This window comes from Microcebus murinus, chromosome 10, assembly GCF_040939455.1.
Source record: "Microcebus murinus isolate Inina chromosome 10, M.murinus_Inina_mat1.0, whole genome shotgun sequence".
NCBI classification, from domain to species: Eukaryota; Metazoa; Chordata; class Mammalia; order Primates; family Cheirogaleidae; genus Microcebus; species Microcebus murinus.
Window position 1 is genome coordinate 48537411 of NC_134113.1, and position 19717 is coordinate 48557127.

The window sequence follows — 19717 nt, forward strand, 5'->3', positions numbered from 1 at the left end:
TTTTTACCAGCACTGTCATCCAGAGATATATTTGGAATCAGTGATCTGAGTTTAGAGAAGAGAGATGGGGGGGAACAATTAGGCATGGGAGGGCCTCGTTGATGAAAATGTATGCTAAGGAAATAGAATAAATCAGAGAGTTACCATAAAGGTATAAGGAAAGAATTTTTAAATTTATAATTTAAAATTTCACATCTTATTCTATAACATAAGCCTTTAAAAGTGTATATTGTGGGACTTCTATTCAATGCAGAAAAGACAATTTAGTTTCTTTATTTTTCTATTGACCCCATGATATTCATGTATGTTTTAGTATATATTTATATCAATGAATGTGGAAAATAAAGAAAAACTAAAGTATTATGCATTTTTCTAGATACTTTCAGGTCTTTTACCTCTCTTAATTTTCACAACTGCTTTGCAAAGTAATATTAACCCCTATTTCATAAACGAGGAAATGTAGGCTCACAGTGTTATAAATTATGTATAAAAAATCATCTACCTAGCAAGTCATTAAACTGCAATTCAAACCCAGGTCTGTCTGTAACTCCAAAGCCTATACCTTGTTTAGTATTGTATGTAGTTAAAGGAACTAGTAGTAGGATCAAAAAATGAGGTTTAAGTCTAAAAATTTTGTATGAGGAAGATTTACATAATTCATTACAAATTATAAAAATAGCATATCTGGACTTATCCATCACATTAATTAGGAATATATTTTAATGAGCTTTTGGCATTACTTATTTAAAAATACAATGTTGAAACTAGTGTATCCTTTATATTCTAAATCCAATTAGTATATCAGGTAATTGTCAGTGTCTTTTGCTTTGTTCCTTATGTGAATTTCTAGAGTTTAATGTCAATGAAATTGGTTTAGATCTGGTCTATATGTCCCAAAGGAATTGTCACTTAAAGGAATTCTATGTTGAATATTTTTTAAGGAGAAAATAATATATCTGCTCTCCATATAAATTTAAAGGCTTATATGATTTTAAGCATAAGTAGGATGGTATGCTTCTTGATCTATTCGCAGTTTAAAAGCCCTTGAGAATTGTAACAGAAATGTTCTTTTATTTTTATTAGGTGTTAGACAAACCCAGTAGGCTAACCGTAAAAGAACTTGCTGAGGCTGCAAGGAAGTGGGCTGCTGAAAAGCTAGAGAAGACAGATGAAAGTAACTTGCCTGAAATTTCTGAGTATGAGGTAAAGTATAATTTCTTCATGTTTTACATCTGAAAGTTTTGTCTGGATTTTAAATTATGGGTGGGAAATATTTGGTTTATTCTAGTACTTCAGAATGTATCCTCATGGATTACAGGTATTAAAATTTACCACACAGAGTGATAGTCTGAATATGAATGACTCTGAATTCAGAAACCATACTGTGTCTGAATGTCTGTAGGAGTTTAGGAATGTAAGACTAGTATAAATATGGAGTATAAGAAAAATGTATTATTTATATACTTCTTTTTTTTTTTTTCAGTTCAACCTCTATGGAAAGTATATATACTTCTTTTAATGGGCTTTGCTGTTAAAAGTATCTCAGGAAATCATGCTAAGTTACTAGTCATAGACCATTGAATTCAGAACAAAAATCTAATTCAACCTTGGACTGTGGGCTATATTTATATTGTAGATTAAACTTTATGTAAATTATCTCATAAATATTCCCCAAAATGAAATTATTCACTGTTTGGGTGACCTGAGACCATTGATGGATCTTGAGCACCAAAAGAGAACATTTTTGAACCCATAGAAAACTGTTTATGAAATATTTATATTAAAATATTTGAAAATAGGCTGGGCGCAGTGGCCCATGCCTGTAATCCTAGCACTCTGGAAGGCCAAGGCAAGAGGATTGCTTGAGCTCAGTAGTTCGGGACTAGCCTAAGCAAGAGTGAGACTCCGTATCTACTAAAAAAAGATAGAAAGAAATTATTTGGCCAACTAAAAATATATAGAAAAAATTAGCCGGGCATGGTTGTGCATGCCTGTAGTCCCAGTTACTCGGGAGGATGAGGCAGCAAGGATTGCTTGAGCCACCAGGAGTTTGAGGTTGCTGTGAGGTAGGCTGATGCCACGGCATTCTAGCCTCGGCAACAGAGTGAGACTCTGTCTCAAAAAAATAAAAAAATAAAATAAATAAAATATTTGAAAATGAACTGAAAGTTTCTATATAACCTGTAACATCTCTAAAAGGGAAATATAAAGAGATTATGGGCAAAATTAAGCATTTAGATTCAGAATTTGTTATTAGAGGAATGATTTTGACAGAAAATATAAAAATCTCTGTATTATGACAAATTATATTTGAAAGCGAGTTCTGGCTTTTTAATATATTTTTGGATGACTTCTGCAGAAGTTCCTTTGATAAAAGGATCAAGCTTTGGAATCTACATAAAAATAATGTTTAACTACATCCTCATACATTATGAAAAGGTCCTTTTAAAAGTAAGGTACACTGCTTAAAAAAAGTGCAAACCTTATCACAACGTACACAACAACGTACATAGAGCCTTTCTTTTTTAAAATGCTGATCTGTCTTTTAGATATCAATTGTTCTCAAATAGGTCATGGTTTCCTTGTTGTTGTAACTATAATAATAGATATTTATGCATATCCTCAAGTAAATGTATCAAAAATATCAAGCTGTCCCTTTCTGGCACTTTTCCAGCACTACTTCAAAGCATGAACAATACAGTAACACATTTAATAGATTTTTTTTAATAAATTAGAATAATGATTTTTATATTACTAATAAATTTGTGTGTTTCAAATTATTGTTTTGGAGTATTGATCATTTTTAGTGATTAAAACCAAAAACCTCCAAAAAGACTAATTTCTTATTTCCTTAATACTTTAAGTACCAAGGCTTTCATTAATATATATAGACACATAAATTTGGCTTTATTAGTAAAAACAAGGCTTTATTTATATATATAAATATGAATAGTATATTCATCTTCTCCTTTTCTCCATCATTTTTAATCTTGGTTTCTTATAAAATCTGACTACTTTTCTCAGATTTTAAATATTCCACTTGGGTTCTCTTCATTGCTTGAATGGATCCTGACACTGAGTAGTGAGTGACATTGGATCTACAAAGACTTTTTCTTACCTTTGTTTTTTCTCTGAAATTTGCTCAGAATTTACTAGATTTTGAATTAGTGAAAGGTAAATAATAACACTAAATACCTATAAGTGGAGTCGTGGGTCAAATGTAATCTTCTGTTGGATCAAAGGCGAAATGTGTTCCTTAGTGTACATTGTTAATGTTGAACAATATCATCAACTTTATACCATTGTCTAAAATGTTTTTCAAGTCAGATTCATACTTTTTCATACTGGAAATAAAGCAGTTGGGAAATTTTTATGACACTGTTTATAAACTTAGTCCCATCCTACTTTATTAATATTTTGCTCAGATAGTAATATCTGTTGGGCTGTTACCAAAGAGTTACTCATTTCTGTATTCCGTGCCTTTTGGGAAATAGAATTTTGGCTTTGCTCCTGTAACCTAATTTAATAGAATAGCCTGGAAAGAAAGAAGGCACTTTATGCTAAGAAAGAGTTTGACATAGTGCTGTTTGTGTGTGTGTGCACATGCACGTGCATTTGTGTTTAAATCTAGTTGTGACAATGTTTTGTATTAGCTATGTAAGTAATGGCTCGTGTACTTCAGAAACACTGTGTAGATTCATTTTTATGAGTTGAGAGAGATTGAATGCTTAGATTATCTTCTCTTGCTGCCATCAATGTGGTTTTAAGCAATTGGTTTATAGAAAGTCCAGTGAAATTGAATATAAATGCAGTAACATGCTTAAAAACATAGTCATGTTGTAGTTTATTTCTTTGTTCAGTTTTATGCTTCTGTCTGTTGGGCTCTAACAGCATTTCCTAAAGTATTTGACAGAATAGTAATACTGAAGAGTCGTAATGGTCTGAGGAAGGAAAAAAAGATTCTATTAGCCAGTATGTTTGAGAAATGCTAGATTTAAAAGAGGTAGGTTGGTTTTGATATGTCAGTACTTTTTAGAGATTTTAATATATTAATATGCTCATGAGTCTTCTGCAAAAGGATGATGCAATAATAGCTTGCATAGTTTATCAAACTTTTGACTATTAAATTTTTTTCAGTATATATTTTAGGATTAGTGTTTCAAGGCACATATTTTCAGAGAAGAGTACTGTCCTGGCTTTCTTATACTTTATTTAAATTCACTAAATATTCATTCTGCATCTTCTTTGCATTTGAGACACCATCCTAGCCATCAAGGAGCTTGCAGTCAAGTTTTGTAGAGATATAATTTACCATCTTTAAGCAAATAGCTCTGAGAATTTTGCTTTTGGCAGAAGGAAAAGCAGATTATTTGAAGGCTGTTAGAAGGCCCCAGTTGAATAGGTTGCTTGCTGCTGTAGAAGAAAATTTTAACATTTTTCTTACATGTAAATGTGAAAATATGACTTATGTTGTTTTCACCTGTAAGGTGTTATTTTCTTCTTTAGTATCTCTGCTTATTTTGTCCCCAGCCTAAAATGCCAATCTTCCATCTCTTTCAAACTCACATTCCTTCAGTAGAACCAATAGTGTTTGCAATAAGACTGAAGATCTTTCTTGATTCCACTTTCCTACCTACTGTAAAATTTTATGCCACTTTGTATTTCACTGGTGACTTTATTAGAAATTTTATTAAATTTTTTTTCCTTGTGTAGCTATACATATTGAATATATATGATATATTGAATGTATCTTAAGCACTTGCCTTGTTTCCCCTCTAGTACCTTGGACAATATATATCAATAATTAATTGGACTAAATTTAATTACTTATGAGCTCTAATTTTTTTTTCTATATATATTAGTTGGCCAATTAATTTCTTTCTATTTTTAGTAGAGACGGGGTCTCACTCTTGCTCAGGCTGGTTTCTAACTCTCTGACCTTGAGCAATCCGCCTGCATCGGCCGCCCAGAGTGCTAGGATTACAGGCGTGAGCCACTGCGCCCGGCCTTTATTTGCTTTTTGTTTCCCCAAAACTTATGTCTGCTCTGATGTGCATCCTGTGCTCACCAATTTACATTTTTATGTGTAGACCTATGTCCTAGTTTTATGTTGCTATAACAGAATACCCAAGACTGGATAATTGCAAAGAACAGAAATTGATTTCTTATAGTTTTAGAGGATGGAAAGTCCAAGATCAAGATGCTGGCAGCAGAGCCTGGTCTCTGCTTCCAAGATGTTGTCTGGAGCCTTGTATCAGAGTGAAAGAGCAAAGAGTGAGGGAGCGAGCCACTCCTGAAAGCCCTTTGTTAAAGTCATTGAACCCACCTGTGAGGGCACAGCCTTCATGGCCTAATTACCTCTTAAAGGTCCCACCTCCCAGTAACATTACATTAGCAATTAAATTTCAACACATGGGCCGGACAGGGACTCACACCTGTAATCCCAGCACTTTGGGAGGTCAAGACAGGAAGATCACTTGAGGCCAGGAGTTTGATACCAGCCTAAGCAACATTGTGAGACCTCATCTCTACAAAAAATAGAAAACTAAGCCAGGTGGTGCCTGTAGTCCCGGCTATTTGTGAGGCTGAGGCAGGAGGATCCCTTGAGCCCAGGAATTTAAGGCTGCAGTGAGCTATGATCACACCACTACACTCTAGCCTGGGCAACAGAGGAGACCCTGTATCAAAAAAAAAAAAAAATTCTCAACATGAGTTTTGGAGGGGACATTCAAATTCTAGCAGCCTGGAGTTATGATGAAGCCTGAAATTACTATTTTAAAAAAATCTTCAATGTTTTTTTTAGTTTTGTCTTTGATTTTTTGGGGGGGAATTATTTGCTTTGGGTTTTTTTTTTTTAATTTTAAAGCAGAATCTAATGGTAGAATTATTTTGATCTTGGGGTAGTTAGAACACTGATAGTATAAATAAACTTCTTTAGCCTTTCGTTTATTGTAAGTAGAGAATACTAAAACTAATTGTTATCTACCACCAGGAAAAGTTAGACTCTTATTAGTGTGCACCCCTGTGTCCTGTGGTTCACCAGTATTTCTTGTGTCCTCATCTTTTCTTTTCGATCACAAGGTTTCTTTCCAAGCAGCAGGAGTGAGAGGAGATAGATAATTTGGGAGCCTACTGTGAGGGTTATAGAATGAATAATAACATGGATGTAATGACCTGCTGGTAGAAAACTGATGCTGATAGTGGAATGTATTTCTTAAATTATTCTCATACCTTCACTTTAAATCCTTAAAATATGTAACTCAAACTTGTAAAAAAAACTAGGTTCATTTAGTAAATAATCGATGTATTTGTCAGAAATTCAAATAGTGCTGAAGTATTTACATTATATCCCCTCCATCCTACTTCTTACTTCAAAGTTGTTCCTATAGAGACAGCTCATTTTATCACTTTTTTCCATAGATAGTATCCCTCCAAAGGTTGTCTGTGTGCATATATGCATAAATGAATGCTTCCATACTTAACCCCCATCTTCTTTTTTGATGCAATTGACAGTATATTGATGTATATTCATAGGGAATGAACTCCAGGCCATGGGGTTATTTATTCACTATTGATTTGTTGCTCTAAAGTAGAAGTGATCATTATTTCTTTGTGGAATTATTTTCATTTTTATGATTTCAATAAATTTTTAGACTACAGGAGCACGATATTTTAACTTCTGAAAGTAGAGCCCTTTCCCATGTTCCCTTTTTATATATTTCTTTATGGGTGCACACACCACTCACTTCCAATTGGACTTTTACTCTTCATTGTGTCACAAATAGATTGCTTAAGGCATAGTCATGGGGCAAAACCTTTCTATCTATATCTTAATATAGTGTGAAGTGTAATTTTAGAATGGAATAAACCTAGAAGTTTTGTCTTACCTAAAATAAAAAAGGTAGCAATCATTTCCTCTTTAGTCCACTTCACATATGCTCATTATGCATAGTGAAATTGAAAGAGTTTTCTTTTCTTGAAACAGGTTCAACCTAGCACTTTCTCTTAATGTAGTCTGCCAGTTAGTGCCTACACAAAATTGTATGAAATGCTATGTGTCCTTTTGAAAGTAATTGAAAGAGCCATCCCTGGGTCAGATTGGCTTTGACCCAAAGTCAGCAGAACGGGAGCCCATTGCTTGTTCCCACAATTAGCAGGACGTGACTTGTTGACCAGCAGAGAGAACTGTTCCTCCGGGCAAATGGCCTAGGACCTGTGGTCTCGCATGCGAGCCAAAGTTGTCTGTTATCTTGCACACGGTGCCAGATGTTGCAGATGGCCAAGGACCTGTGGTTTCCCACGAGAGCCAAGTTTGTCTGTTATCCGCATGCGGAACCAGACAGTAGAAGAGAGAATGTAAACATCATCTTCTCTTGTGCTATGCAACCAAGCCAGGTGTTTTGTTATCTGCAAACGGTATCAAACATTGAAGGGCATCTCTTGTGCTATGTCTAGAGGAATAGGTGCTGTTGGCCCTTGGGAAGTCATGTACCAAAAAGTAGCTGGGAAAATAGCTGGCATGAGAAAATAGCTGTGGGACGCTTGCCCAATTAAACACTATAAAAATAAAACGACTGGTGCTTTAAGCTGCTGCAGTCTTCAACCATCTTTGTGTCTGTGTACTTCATTTTTCTGGGACTGCAGCCAGTTCTCATGTGTCTGTGTTTTATGTCTATGTCTTTATGTGTGTCATCCCCCGTCCTGCAAGCGGGCCACGACAGTAATTCAAGATTTCTAATTCTTTTTCAAGGCGGGATCCACAGCACCATTGTACATTGACCAGCCAGAAGAACCTGAGTCAAATGCAGCAGATGGCATAGAGTTATTTGAAGACAGTCAGCTAACCAGTCGCTCTAAAGCAATAGCATCAAAAACCAAAGAGATTGAACAGGTTAGAATTCAGTATATAATCTTTTGTTTATGTCACTTTGCACATGTAGACATTTATTGAATAAATATGCTTCATTTGTCTTTTTCTACTTGTGACTTTGAAATTACAACTTAAAAAAATTGTAAAAATTGAGTTGATTTCACAGTCATTTTGATCATTGTTGCCCCCCATTCTGGTTTATTTTTAAATAAAGAGCAAGCTTCTTTTTTAGAGAATATCAATATTCTTATTAGTATGAAGCAATTAAAAAATTGTTAAACTTTAACAAGGATGGCATGGAAGAAATTTTAAATACAGCAAAATGTTAGCAAATGTTATTTTTGAATATTGGGATTTCAGATGTTTCTTATGTTTTTCATTATACTTTTTAAGCATTTTCCAAATATTAAAGAACTGATAGGCCAGGCCTGATGGCTCATGCCTGTAATCCTAGCACTTTGGGAGGCGAGGTGAAGTGGGGTGGGGGTTGTTTGAGCTCAGGAGTTCGAGACCAGCCTGAGCAAGAGTGAGACCCTGTCTCTATTAAAAAATAGAAAGAAATTGGCTGGACAACTAAAAAAAAATATATATATATATATAAAAATTAGCTGGGCATGGTGGCGCATGCCTGTAGTCCCAGCTACTCGGGAAGCTGAGGCAGTAGGATTGCTTGAGCCCGGAAGTTTGAGGTTGCTGTGAGCTAGGCTGACGCCACGGCACTCTAGCTCGAGCAACAGAGTGAGACTCTGTCTCAAAATAATAATTATTAAAAAAAAGAACAGATGGTATTTAAGTCTAATTTTTTAGTGATATAATTCTGAAAAGTAGGATCTTACTGTTAATATGAAACTATTACCTACCTCATAGGATATTATCATTTTATGATGATTAAATGAAATAAATAAAATTGTGAAAGGGCTTCTTTATAAAATATAACATGTTATATAAGTACTAGTTTTTGATGTTGTTACTCTCGGTACATTTAATAAATGTCTTACATTGTTATGTAATTTTCCAAAATGATTAGAAATTAAGAACAAAATTAAGTCTTTTCTAAAGGTACTGTCCAATTTGCCCATCAGTTAAAGTCTGTTTCCCTTGATTGGATAGGAGATGGTCTCCATTAAATCCTAGGTGTGCTTGTGTAGCTTATGTTAATGTTATACCAATGGCAAAAGATAAGAACCAGAATAGGAAGTTTTCCAAGCAAACCTGTGGAGTTTCAGAATGAAGGTGGTCAGTAGTATCATATGCTTAGAGAAATAAAAGGAAAATGGAGACTGGGAAAACCCTGTTTAATTTGGTGATGTGGAGGCAACTGGTCCCTTTCAAGATACCAATTAAATGAAAGCATAAGTAAAAAAAAGGTTTGCTCACTAGGTATATCTTCAACATGAAATGCATGACATTGCCCTAAATAAAATTACAATCCTTCTGTCATTTTACTCTGACTTATTTTTCTCTGTAGCTTTTTTTAAAGTCACTTGACCTGTTTTTGTTTCCTTGTCTTTCCGTACCATAATGGGCGCTCCAAGGAGAGCAAGGACTTTGTTTTATTTGTATCTCAATCACCTAGAAAGTGATTGGCGTGTAGTAGGTTCACAAGAAATATTTATTGGAAGGATGATAGATGATGGAGTCATAAACCTGAAAGTGACCTTTGAGTAGTCCTGGGGTCACTTGAATCAGAGACTGTGTCTTAACCTGACCACTTAACATAGTGCCTAGGTCCAGCTCTTAGTAGTAAGTACTTGATAAATGTTTATTGAATATTCGAATAAGTGATTTCGTATTACTTCTCTTTTTCACCCAAATTGCAGTTCTTTAAAGGAGAGATTCTCCTAAGAATATAACTGGTAGAAAAACTTAACTGAAATAACAGGGGAGAGGAATTCTTTTGGGTTGCCTGTTATTAATTTTTCTACTATCTCCTTTTATTATTATTCATAGTTGACCTATTTGATCTTCAGAAAGTTGGTTACGAGTCAGGTGTATAGTTTAGCAGTAAACACATACAATTATTTAGCATGTAGTCAGTTTTTATAGTACTTTTTAGAAATCTACATGTATTTTATCTATGAGTACATTTCTGTTTTCATCTATCTATTGTTCAAGCACATGAAAAATCTGACACTAAAGTGTGTTGAGATTATTACAGGAAGAACAAATGATCTAAAGAAAGAAAAATAAGTCTAAAAGGAAAATACTATGTTCTAATATTACTAGAGAAGTGAAACAGTTATTAGAAGTGCTATAAAATAGAAGACTTAATGGTGTTAAACACTGGAATGTAACTTCTTTTTTTCCTAAAATATTTTAGTTTTTATATATTGGTAAAAAATCAAAGTAAAAGCTCCCCAAATGTCAGAAATTTAGCAAATAATGATACACAGTTATTTTTTTTTTTTTTTTTTTTTTTTTGAGACAGAGTCTCACTTTTGTTGCCCAGGCTAGAGTGAGTGCCGTGGCGTCAGCCTAGCTCACAGCAACCTCAAACTCCTGGGCTCAAGCGATCCTCCTGCCTCAGCCTCCCAAGTAGCTGGGACTACAGGCATGTGCCACCATGCCCGGCTAATTTTTTGTATATATATTTTTAGTTGGTCAATTAATTTCTTTCTATTTTTAGTAGAGACGGGGTCTCGCTCAGGATGGTTTCGAACTCCCAACCTTGAGCAATCCGCCCGCCTCGGCCTCCCAGAGTGCTAGGATTACAGGCGTGAGCCACCGCGCCCGGCCTGCACAGTTATTTTTTAGATTTATATCTACAGCATATAATAATTTTTGAAAATGAAAAATTTTAAGGATTTTGGTTTTTCCAATTTTGATTCAAACTTTTACACATTTTAGTTTTAGCCATTAAATACCAAATGGATGGGAAGCCAGGTATCCAGTAATTATTCTTTATATTCTTCTGTATATTTGAAATATCCCATAATTTTAACAAAAGAATAATAACACAAAAATCTCTGTAGAGATGAGATCAACAAATCAAGCTAGGATAATATAGAAATTAAATATTTCTTCCTGTTTTCATCACATGCTTTATCTTCAGCTTTCTTGGAAGGATAAGTTGTAATATACAATTTTGGGGTGGTTTCTCTAAATTAGGTCTCTCAGCTGTTGAATCCCCAAGAAAGTCATTAACTTTAAAAAGTATTATAAAAAAATAAATCTCCTGGGAAAAATTTGGTTGAATTGAAAATGGCCACAGGATACAGCTGTTTCTTGATGTTTAAGGGTGTGCATATGGACGTAGATTGTATCAGAATCACCTCAATGACAGAGGCATATTTATGTCTTTTACCATATCGTCACCTTTTTATCCTTGGACATAGAAGAGTTTTATTAGGGTTAGGGATACACATGGTTTTTTATAAAGTCCCCCAAATTATAATCAGATATGATAGAGGACCACTCGTCGAAAATCTTTAATCCAGAAAACCTTAAGTTATATCTCTGAAATATTGTATGGCTAGAGATGAATTATTTTGAATCATCCCACTTTTACTTGAATGTTCTTTGGTAGATATAATCCACTCTATTACCACAGAACATTTAGCTGCCTGATGCTTTGAGGGTCCTAGGATGGATCTTATTTCTCATTTCCCCAGATTATCTCCTCTTACCCAAGTTGGGCCGTCTTTTATACTCAATTACTGGGCTATTTTCCTAGGCCTCCTGGCTTAGGCAAATTTCAGAATTTCTTTGGACTGTCATTATACTAATTCCTATAGAGACCTAATCCACAAAATTTTGTATGATTTATACAAATCAGATGGTTCATCTGGTTCAGATGTTTGGCTTAATCCCTTGACTGTGATATCCTGTAAACCTTTACATACCTACATAGTGACTTGAAAGCGGCTGAGCATAGTCGTGGTTCATGCTTGTAATACCAGCACTTTGGGAGGCTGATGTGGGGAGATCACTGCAGGCCAGGAGTTCAAGACCACCATGGGCAACATGACAAAACCCTGTCTCTCCAAAAAAAAAAAAAAAAAAAAAAAAAAAAATAGCTAGGCCTGGTGTCTTATGCCTGTAATCCTAACTACTTGGGAGGCTGAGGTGGGAGGATCACTTGAGCTGAGGAGTTTCAGCCTAGATGGCAGAATGAAACCTGTGTTTATTTTAAAAAAAAAGTATATCCATCTCTTGCTATTTTACTAGTGAGAAATTGTGTCTTTTACCTAATTGTCACTTTGAACCACACAAATTAAAATCTTCATTATATATCCACTTTCCTTCTATTACATCTCTAGGGATAAAACAGTATTTACTTTAATTCTTTGAAGCCTTCTAGGATTTAATATTTGCAAGGTCCATATATTTCTTTCCTTACTCCAGTTGGCTATGAAAAATAAAGTTAATTCAGAAGTGATTTTGCTGCTTGTGATGTCATTAGCTTATAGGTTACTAAGACTCTCCAGTAAGTCTAAATTAGCCTACTAATATATTAATTTTTATTTAATTTTGAATTCTATACTATAACCATTTTTGTGACCATAGGGACCTCACTAGCTTTTTACTTTTCCTTCAAAATAAAAACCTTGGACTGAATAATCTTAGGTAGGTCCCTTCCTGATTCAAATCATACTAAAAATTAAAAGCTAAATATTGCTTCTTCTGTATATACTATTATGTGTAGCTAATTTGAGATTTAACTATGGAATGTTCAGGTGCTTTGATTTTTTTTTTAACCCTCTCTTAGTAAGGACACAGGTTTCTTACCTTTAAAATGCTTTTTAAAACTCTCAAATATACCACTGCTATGCATCAGTCAGTGATTAGTATTTCTTAAGTTAAATTGTGCAGAACATGTTTTTTCTTCTATAAGAAAAGAGTTGTTCCATCTATTCATAAGTATTGTAGCTGTGGCCCTCTTTTCTTTCAGTATCTAGTTTCAACAGCTATCCACAGCCTGATGATTCCTGACTGTCTCACTAGCTCTTGCTCTTTCTGTTTCAATCTATAATAGGATGTTTTTGTTTTGCTTTTAAAGAGGCTCGAAGTAAAGATTGGTAATAAAATGTACAGTCTTTTTGATAATGTAAACTGGAGTTGTAGTCATGGAAAAGGATCAGCTCACCTTTTAGCATATGATGGATTAAAATGAAATTGTTTTCAGAATAGTGGCAGCTGTACTATTGTTTTATGTTCATGATCTAAGCATTTCATACTAACCTTACATAATAGAAACATTCTTTGTTTTTCTTTTTAATCAGAGCAAGTAACTAGTGTTCTTTAAAGTGCAGCTCTTACCACTATCTTGTCTAGACATCAAGTCTACCCTACTGTGTTTAACAATCCATTATTACCAACCACTTGTTCAGACTTTACATGTATAGATTTAGTACAATATACTCACATAAGATTTACCTCTGAAAACTCTGTATTCCCAAAACAAATTAAATAATTTATTTTGGCCAAATTTCTAAGTTTTTGAAAGTTATAATAGAGTCAGATCATGCTGTTACTATAGAAACTTGAAGTACAAGTGCAAAGATTTTTTTTCTGAAGAATCTTAAGGACTATCAAAAAGTTTTATTTTAAGAGAATTTCATCTAAAAGTTACCTCTGTAAGATGACTTGTGTCATATTTGAAATGTCAAGATCAAGCATCTCAGCCTTTTTGTTGTTGTTGTTGAGACAGAGTCTCACTCTGATGCCTGGGCTAGAGTGCCGTGGCATCATCTTAGCTCACAGCAACCTCCAACTTCTGGGCTCAAACAATCCTTCTGCCTCAGCCTCCTGAGTAGCTGGGACTATAGGCACGTGCCACCATGCCCAGCTAATTTTTTTTTCTATATATTTTTATTTTTATTTTTATTATTATTTTTTTTTATTTACAGAAGAGATTTGCAACTGATATATTTTTATTTTTTTTTATTTTTTTATTTTTTTTTTTGAGACAGAGTCTCACTTTGTTGTCCAGGCTAGAGTGAGTGCCGTGGCGTCAGCCTAGCTCACAGCAACCTCAAACTCCTGGGCTCAAGCGATCCTCCTGCCTCAGCCTCCCGAGTAGCTGGGACTACAGGCATGCGCCACCATGCCTGGCTAATTTTTTATATATATATCAGTTGGCCAATTAATTTCTTTCTATTTATAGTAGAGACAGGGTCTCGCTCTTGCTCAGGCTGGTTTTGAACTCCTGACCTTGAGCAATCCGCCTGCCTCGGCCTCCCAAGAGCTAGGATTACAGGCGTGAGCCACAGCGCCCGGCCTCTATATATTTTTAATTGGCCAATTAATTTTTCTATTTTTTAGTAGAGATGGGGTCTCGCTCTTGCTCAGGCTTGTTTCGAATTCCTGACCTTGAGTGATCCACCACCCTCGGCCTCCCAGAGTGCTAGGATTACAGGTGTGAGCCACCGTGCTCAGCCATCAGCTTTTAAATTTAAAGATGTGTTAGTTATTTTATACCTGACATAAGTCCATAATAGCAAGTTTGACTCTGTTAAGGGATTACTTTTACATAAAATATAAAATACAGACAGTACAGATACCAAGTACCATAAGGGATAAGGCCATCTTGGACCTTGTCCCTGGGAATATTATCATTGAGACAAAAATTCTGTTATAAAGCAGTTCCAATAAATGTATCCCCCATGGCATTAGTTCAAGCATAAACTTCATTTTTTTCCCCTCTCCTTATCCACTGTCTACCAGTGTTGGGTAAGGATTTTCTCTAGTGGTTCCAGCAAATTACTGACCCTTGCTATTCATGTTCACTTTTTTAAGTCAACAGTTTTATTTAGTCTCCGAGTACTTCACATTAAGGAATTTAATAAATAGCATGGTATAAGGGGGACACTGGATACTTCCACTTAGTGTTTTCACCTCTTGGAGCCCTTTTCCTCATTTGTTGAATGGCATTAATTACAAGTTCTCTCGTGTAATTGACCACCTATTAAATGTGATGAAACCTTTCTATTTTGAAAATCACAAATGGTACACAAATGGTATGGTTATGTTATGTAGTAGTTTGCCTATTTCTTTGAAGTTTTAGATTATTGACTACTTTCGAATTACTTCTTTGGAATATTTTATAGCAAGTTTTCGATACATGTTTAACTCTGAGAGGTGGTTTTCTCATCAACATTAGGATTTGAGCTGTCTGCCTCTTGTCCTTTCACTTCTGTTTTTTGTTTTCCTTTATTCCCCTTCCTTCCTAATTTGTTCAAATGAAATGTGAAAATATACTATAAAATATTTTGCTTATTTTGGGGGACTTGTGATTTTGCTTTCACATTTTCCATTTGGCTTTTTATCTCAATTTTTATCTTTTTGTCCCAGTATTCCTTATCCCTTTTTCTTGATATAAGGCATAGCATAAAAAATTAATGTTTCTTCTTTCTTGGAATTCCCTTCTCTTCCTCTCCATTCCTAAAACAAATTGTTCTCATATTTTCCCATTCATCTCTTATCCGTTATTCTTAAGATGCTATCCCTCCTGTAACATCTGCTGTCTTCTCTTAACTATTGTTTAATTCAGGTATTGTGCCAGGAGACAACAAACTTGTCTATCTTACATATGCTACAGTTACAATGTGAATTAAATGACATTCTCAGTTCATTTATAGAGGATGTTTTAAAAGTTACACTGTAAAATCTTATATTTCTCCTTAAAGGTAACATTAAAAGTGAGTTGATAATTCATTTGTTAGGAGCTAATTATGTTTTCATCTTTTTGTTATTGTTGTTGTTGTTGCTGTTTTTCTTCTCTTCCTCTTCCTTTTTGTTTTGTGTTTATTCTGTTTGGGTTTTTTTTTTTTTATGAAAATCATTATAGGAAATTAGATGTAGTATATATCACTTCTATTTAAAATAACGGTTTACTTGAACTAGCCAGGGGATTATTTGTAGTTCTTTCTTTTCTTTCTTCCCTTCCCTTCCTTTCCTTCTTCTTTTCCTTCTTCCCTTCCTTCCTCCCCTCCCCTCCTTTCCCTTTTTCCTTTCTCTTTTCCTTTTCTTTCCTTTTTTGATCTGCCTGAAAGCTAAATCCTAAGATTTCTAATCGCTAAGTTATCTGGACTTGTGGGTTAAAAATGAGCAGTTCAGCATAATTTAATTTTCTGGTTAGCTAAAGTTAACTATGCTAAACTCTGCTGTGTTATTATGTTCTACTTTTTAAAAAATAAATTACTTTTAATGATGTATGACACAGAAGAGTGTTCAGAACATAATTGTTACCTTGAGTGATTCTTTACAAAGCAAACACTTGTGAAAACTACCATTGAAGGCAAGAAATACCCAGGAGTCTCTTCATAGCCTCACCCAATCTTCCCTTTCCCAAAGATAACTACTAAATTTTTGAATTTTATACAAATAGAATCATACAGTATTTATTATTTTGTATCTAGCTTTTTTGTTCAATATTATGTTTATGAGATTTATTGATATTATTACATGTAATTTATCTCCTTATGATTTTAATTTACATTTCCCTGATTACTAATGATGCTGAAGACCTTTTTCTATGGTTATTGGCATATAGATATCCGCTTTTGTAAAGTGCCTGTTAAGATTCTTGCCCATTTTCCTAATGAGTTCTTTTTTTTTTCAGTTGATTAGAAGTTCTTTGTATTTTCTGAATACAAGTTGATTATGTGTTATATGTGTTGCAGATTTTTTTGTTTTGTGGCTTGCTTTTCATTCTTTTGATGTCTTTGGAGGAATAAACATTCTAATTTTAATGTAGTCCCAACTTTTCAATTATTTCTCTTATTACTATTACTTCTATTTAAAATCTTCCTCTTTTTATCATTTTTCTAGAAATTTTTCTTGTTTTTTTCTTTTACTTGTAGTTATAATCATCTGAAAATGATTTTATGTATAGTATATAGCAGGAATCAAGTTTCATTTTTTTCTGCATGGAATTCAATTTGATCCCAAACCGTTTATTAGAAAGACCATATGTTCCTCACTGCTGTGCATTGATACCTGTGTTATAAATCAGGTGCCCATGTATGTATGAATCTGTTTCTGGATGCTGTTCTTTTCCATTTGTTTGTTGATCATTGCAACAATGCCACATTGTCTTCATTACTATCGCTTTATAATAAGTCTAGGTGTCTGGTTGAGTAAGTCTGCCTAGCTTGTTCTTCTTTTTAAAAAATACCTGTACTTGGAGCTTTGAATTTTATGGAAATTTTAGTCACTTTTCAAGTTCACAGATACAACAAACAAATCCTGTTGGTATCCTGGCTCAGGATCTCTGAAGAGGTTGCAGGTAAGCTGATGGCCAGGACTACAGAGCCACAGACGTGGCTGGAACTGGAGGATTCACTTCCAGAATCACTCATGTGTTTGTTGGCAGGAGATTTCAGTAGGAACTGAATTGAGCCCCCTCCACAGGGTCTGGTTATGAAATGCCCTCCCCTAAAGCAAGTGACCTACGAGTGAGAAAAAAAGAGAATGACACCCTCATTTTTTTGGTCTAATGTCCAAGTCATATACCATCACTTCCGCCTTGTTCTATCCATTAGAAGCGAGTCACTAAGCCCAACCCACATTCAACAGGAAGAGATTACACAAGAAGGTAAATACATTCATCCTTTGGTATCCATGGGGGATTGATTCCAGGACCCCCCCCCTAGATGCCGAAATCCATGGAGGCTCAAGTCACCTTATATAAAATGGTATAGTATTTGCATGTAACCTACACATATCCTCCTGTATGCTTTAAATCTACTCCAGATTACTTTTAATACCCTATATTAGGTTATTAAGTATGCAATTCTGATTTCCTTAAGTATTTATTATAATGCAATGTTAATAGTTGTTATACTGTATTGTTTAGGGAGTAACGAGAAGGAAAAACGTCACTACATGTTCAATATAGATAGATACAACCATCCATTCCTCCCCCACACACACACACACACATTTTCAGTCCGTGGTTGGTTGAATCTACGGATGCGGAACCCATAAAAATGAGGGTCAACTGTACTAGGAGGTGGGGATCATTGGGGGCTCTTTTGGGGGTCACCTGTCACATCTCTCAGAAGCAGTGTTACCTGAAGTTACCATGTTTATTAGTTTTTTCAGAGAACCACCTTTTGGTTTTGTTTATTATCTCTTTCTTCTTTTGTATTTTATTTTTCATTTATTTCTGACTTTATTTTTTTTCCTTCTATTTTTTGGTGGTTTAATTTGCTGTTTTTTTTTTGTTTTTTTTTGAGACAGAGTCTCACTTTGTTGTCCAGGCTAGAGTGAGTGCCGTGGCGTCAGCCTAGCTCACAGCAACCTCAAACTCCTGGGCTCGAGTGATCCTTCTGCCTCAGCCTCCCGAGTAGCTGGGACTACAGGCATGTGCCACCATGCCCGGCTAATTTTTTATATATATATATCAGTTGGCCAATTAATTTCTTTCTGTTTTATAGTAGAGACGGGGTCTCGCTCTTGCTCAGGCTGGTTTTGAACTCCTGACCTTGAGCAATCCGCCCGCCTCGGCCTCCCAAGAGCTAGGATTACAGGCGTGAGCCACAGCGCCCGGCCTAATTTGCTGTTTTTAGAAAATATTCTTGAGCTAGATGCTTATTGATTTGCAGCTTTTAACATAAATTTCCTCTTGTTGTGACTTTAACTGCATTAGCTAACTAAACAGATTCTAGTGCATCCACACTATGGAATTTTAAATAGGCAGTAGAAGGATTTATGGTGAATTGCTACAATACATATTGCTGGGTTACTTTAATAGGTATATAGCATGGGAACTTTGGAGTTAGGGGAACTGGCTTGAATCACAGTTTAGCTCTTTACTATGTGGCATTGGAAAAGTCACTGACTTTTCTGAGCCTTGCTTTGCTCACCACCTTACTGGGATTGTGCTATTATTTCATAGTGATATTAGAATAAAATGGAAATGTATATTTATATTGCTTAGGACATTGTCAGTAATCAAAATATCTGTTATTACTGTTTTGTACTATATTTCATGGTAGATGAAAAGTATTTACCTTCTTTTTGTGCTGACAAGGCATTTATAGATTAGCCTGGAATCCCATTTTAGAAAAATAAGGCTCAAATTCTGTTCACACTGAAAGTTACACTGAGAAAAGTCTGTTGCTTTGGTAATCCTTATATTTTAAATAACAGTAATCCCCCCTTAGCCATGAGCCAGCCATATGTTCTAGGACCTGCGGTAGATGCCTGAAACCACAGATAGTTCCGAACTCTATTGATACTATATTTTTTTCTGTACTTACATGCCTGTGATAAAGTTTAATTTATAAATTAGGCACAGTAAGGGACTGACAACAATAATAAAACAGAGCAATTATAGCAATACTCTAATAAAACTATAGGATTGTAGTCCCTCTCTCTTGCTTCCTCTCTATCAAAATATCTTATTGTACTATACTCACCTGTTTTCAGACCATGGTTGACCATGGGTTGCTGAAACCATGGAAAGTGAAACTGCTGAAGGTGGGGGGAGCTGTATAATCTTTGTAAATGGATTAAAATTATAATTAACTTAATTAAAACCAAGAAGTAAAAACATATTCCTGTCACTTTTATCTAGTGATTCTCTCTTAGTAGAAATGAAAGATAAAAGGCAATGCAGATATTGGAGAACTAAATGTATAGGTTAGTTATATTGCTGTGTTGTCATCTCCATTTATCTATGATGGTAGTGATTATATTGAGGCTAGTGGGACTTGATTTTTATTCAGATTAATTTGTAGACTCACGCCTATAATCTTGGCAGTCTGGGAGGCTGAGATGGGAGGATTACCTGAGGTTAGGAGTTTGAGACCAATCTAAGCAAGAGCAAGACCCCGCTTCTACAAAAAATAGAAAAATTAGCTGGGCATGGTGGCACACACCTGTAGTCTGAGCTATGAT

At 34.9% G+C, this 19717-nt stretch overlaps 1 protein-coding gene across 11 annotated transcripts in view; it reads left to right on the forward strand.

Moving 5' to 3' along the window:
- PPHLN1 (periphilin 1) overlaps positions 1 to 19717 on the forward strand; it is a 187887-nt gene that overhangs the window by 137822 nt on the left and 30348 nt on the right. For all 11 annotated transcript variants that reach the window (XM_012744514.2, XM_012745016.3, XM_012744432.3 and 8 more), the window contains 2 exons: positions 1084 to 1203; positions 7751 to 7891. In XM_012744514.2, coding sequence (XP_012599968.1) covers positions 1084 to 1203; positions 7751 to 7891 — 261 coding nt within the window. The remainder of the gene's footprint in view (positions 1 to 1083; positions 1204 to 7750; positions 7892 to 19717) is intronic.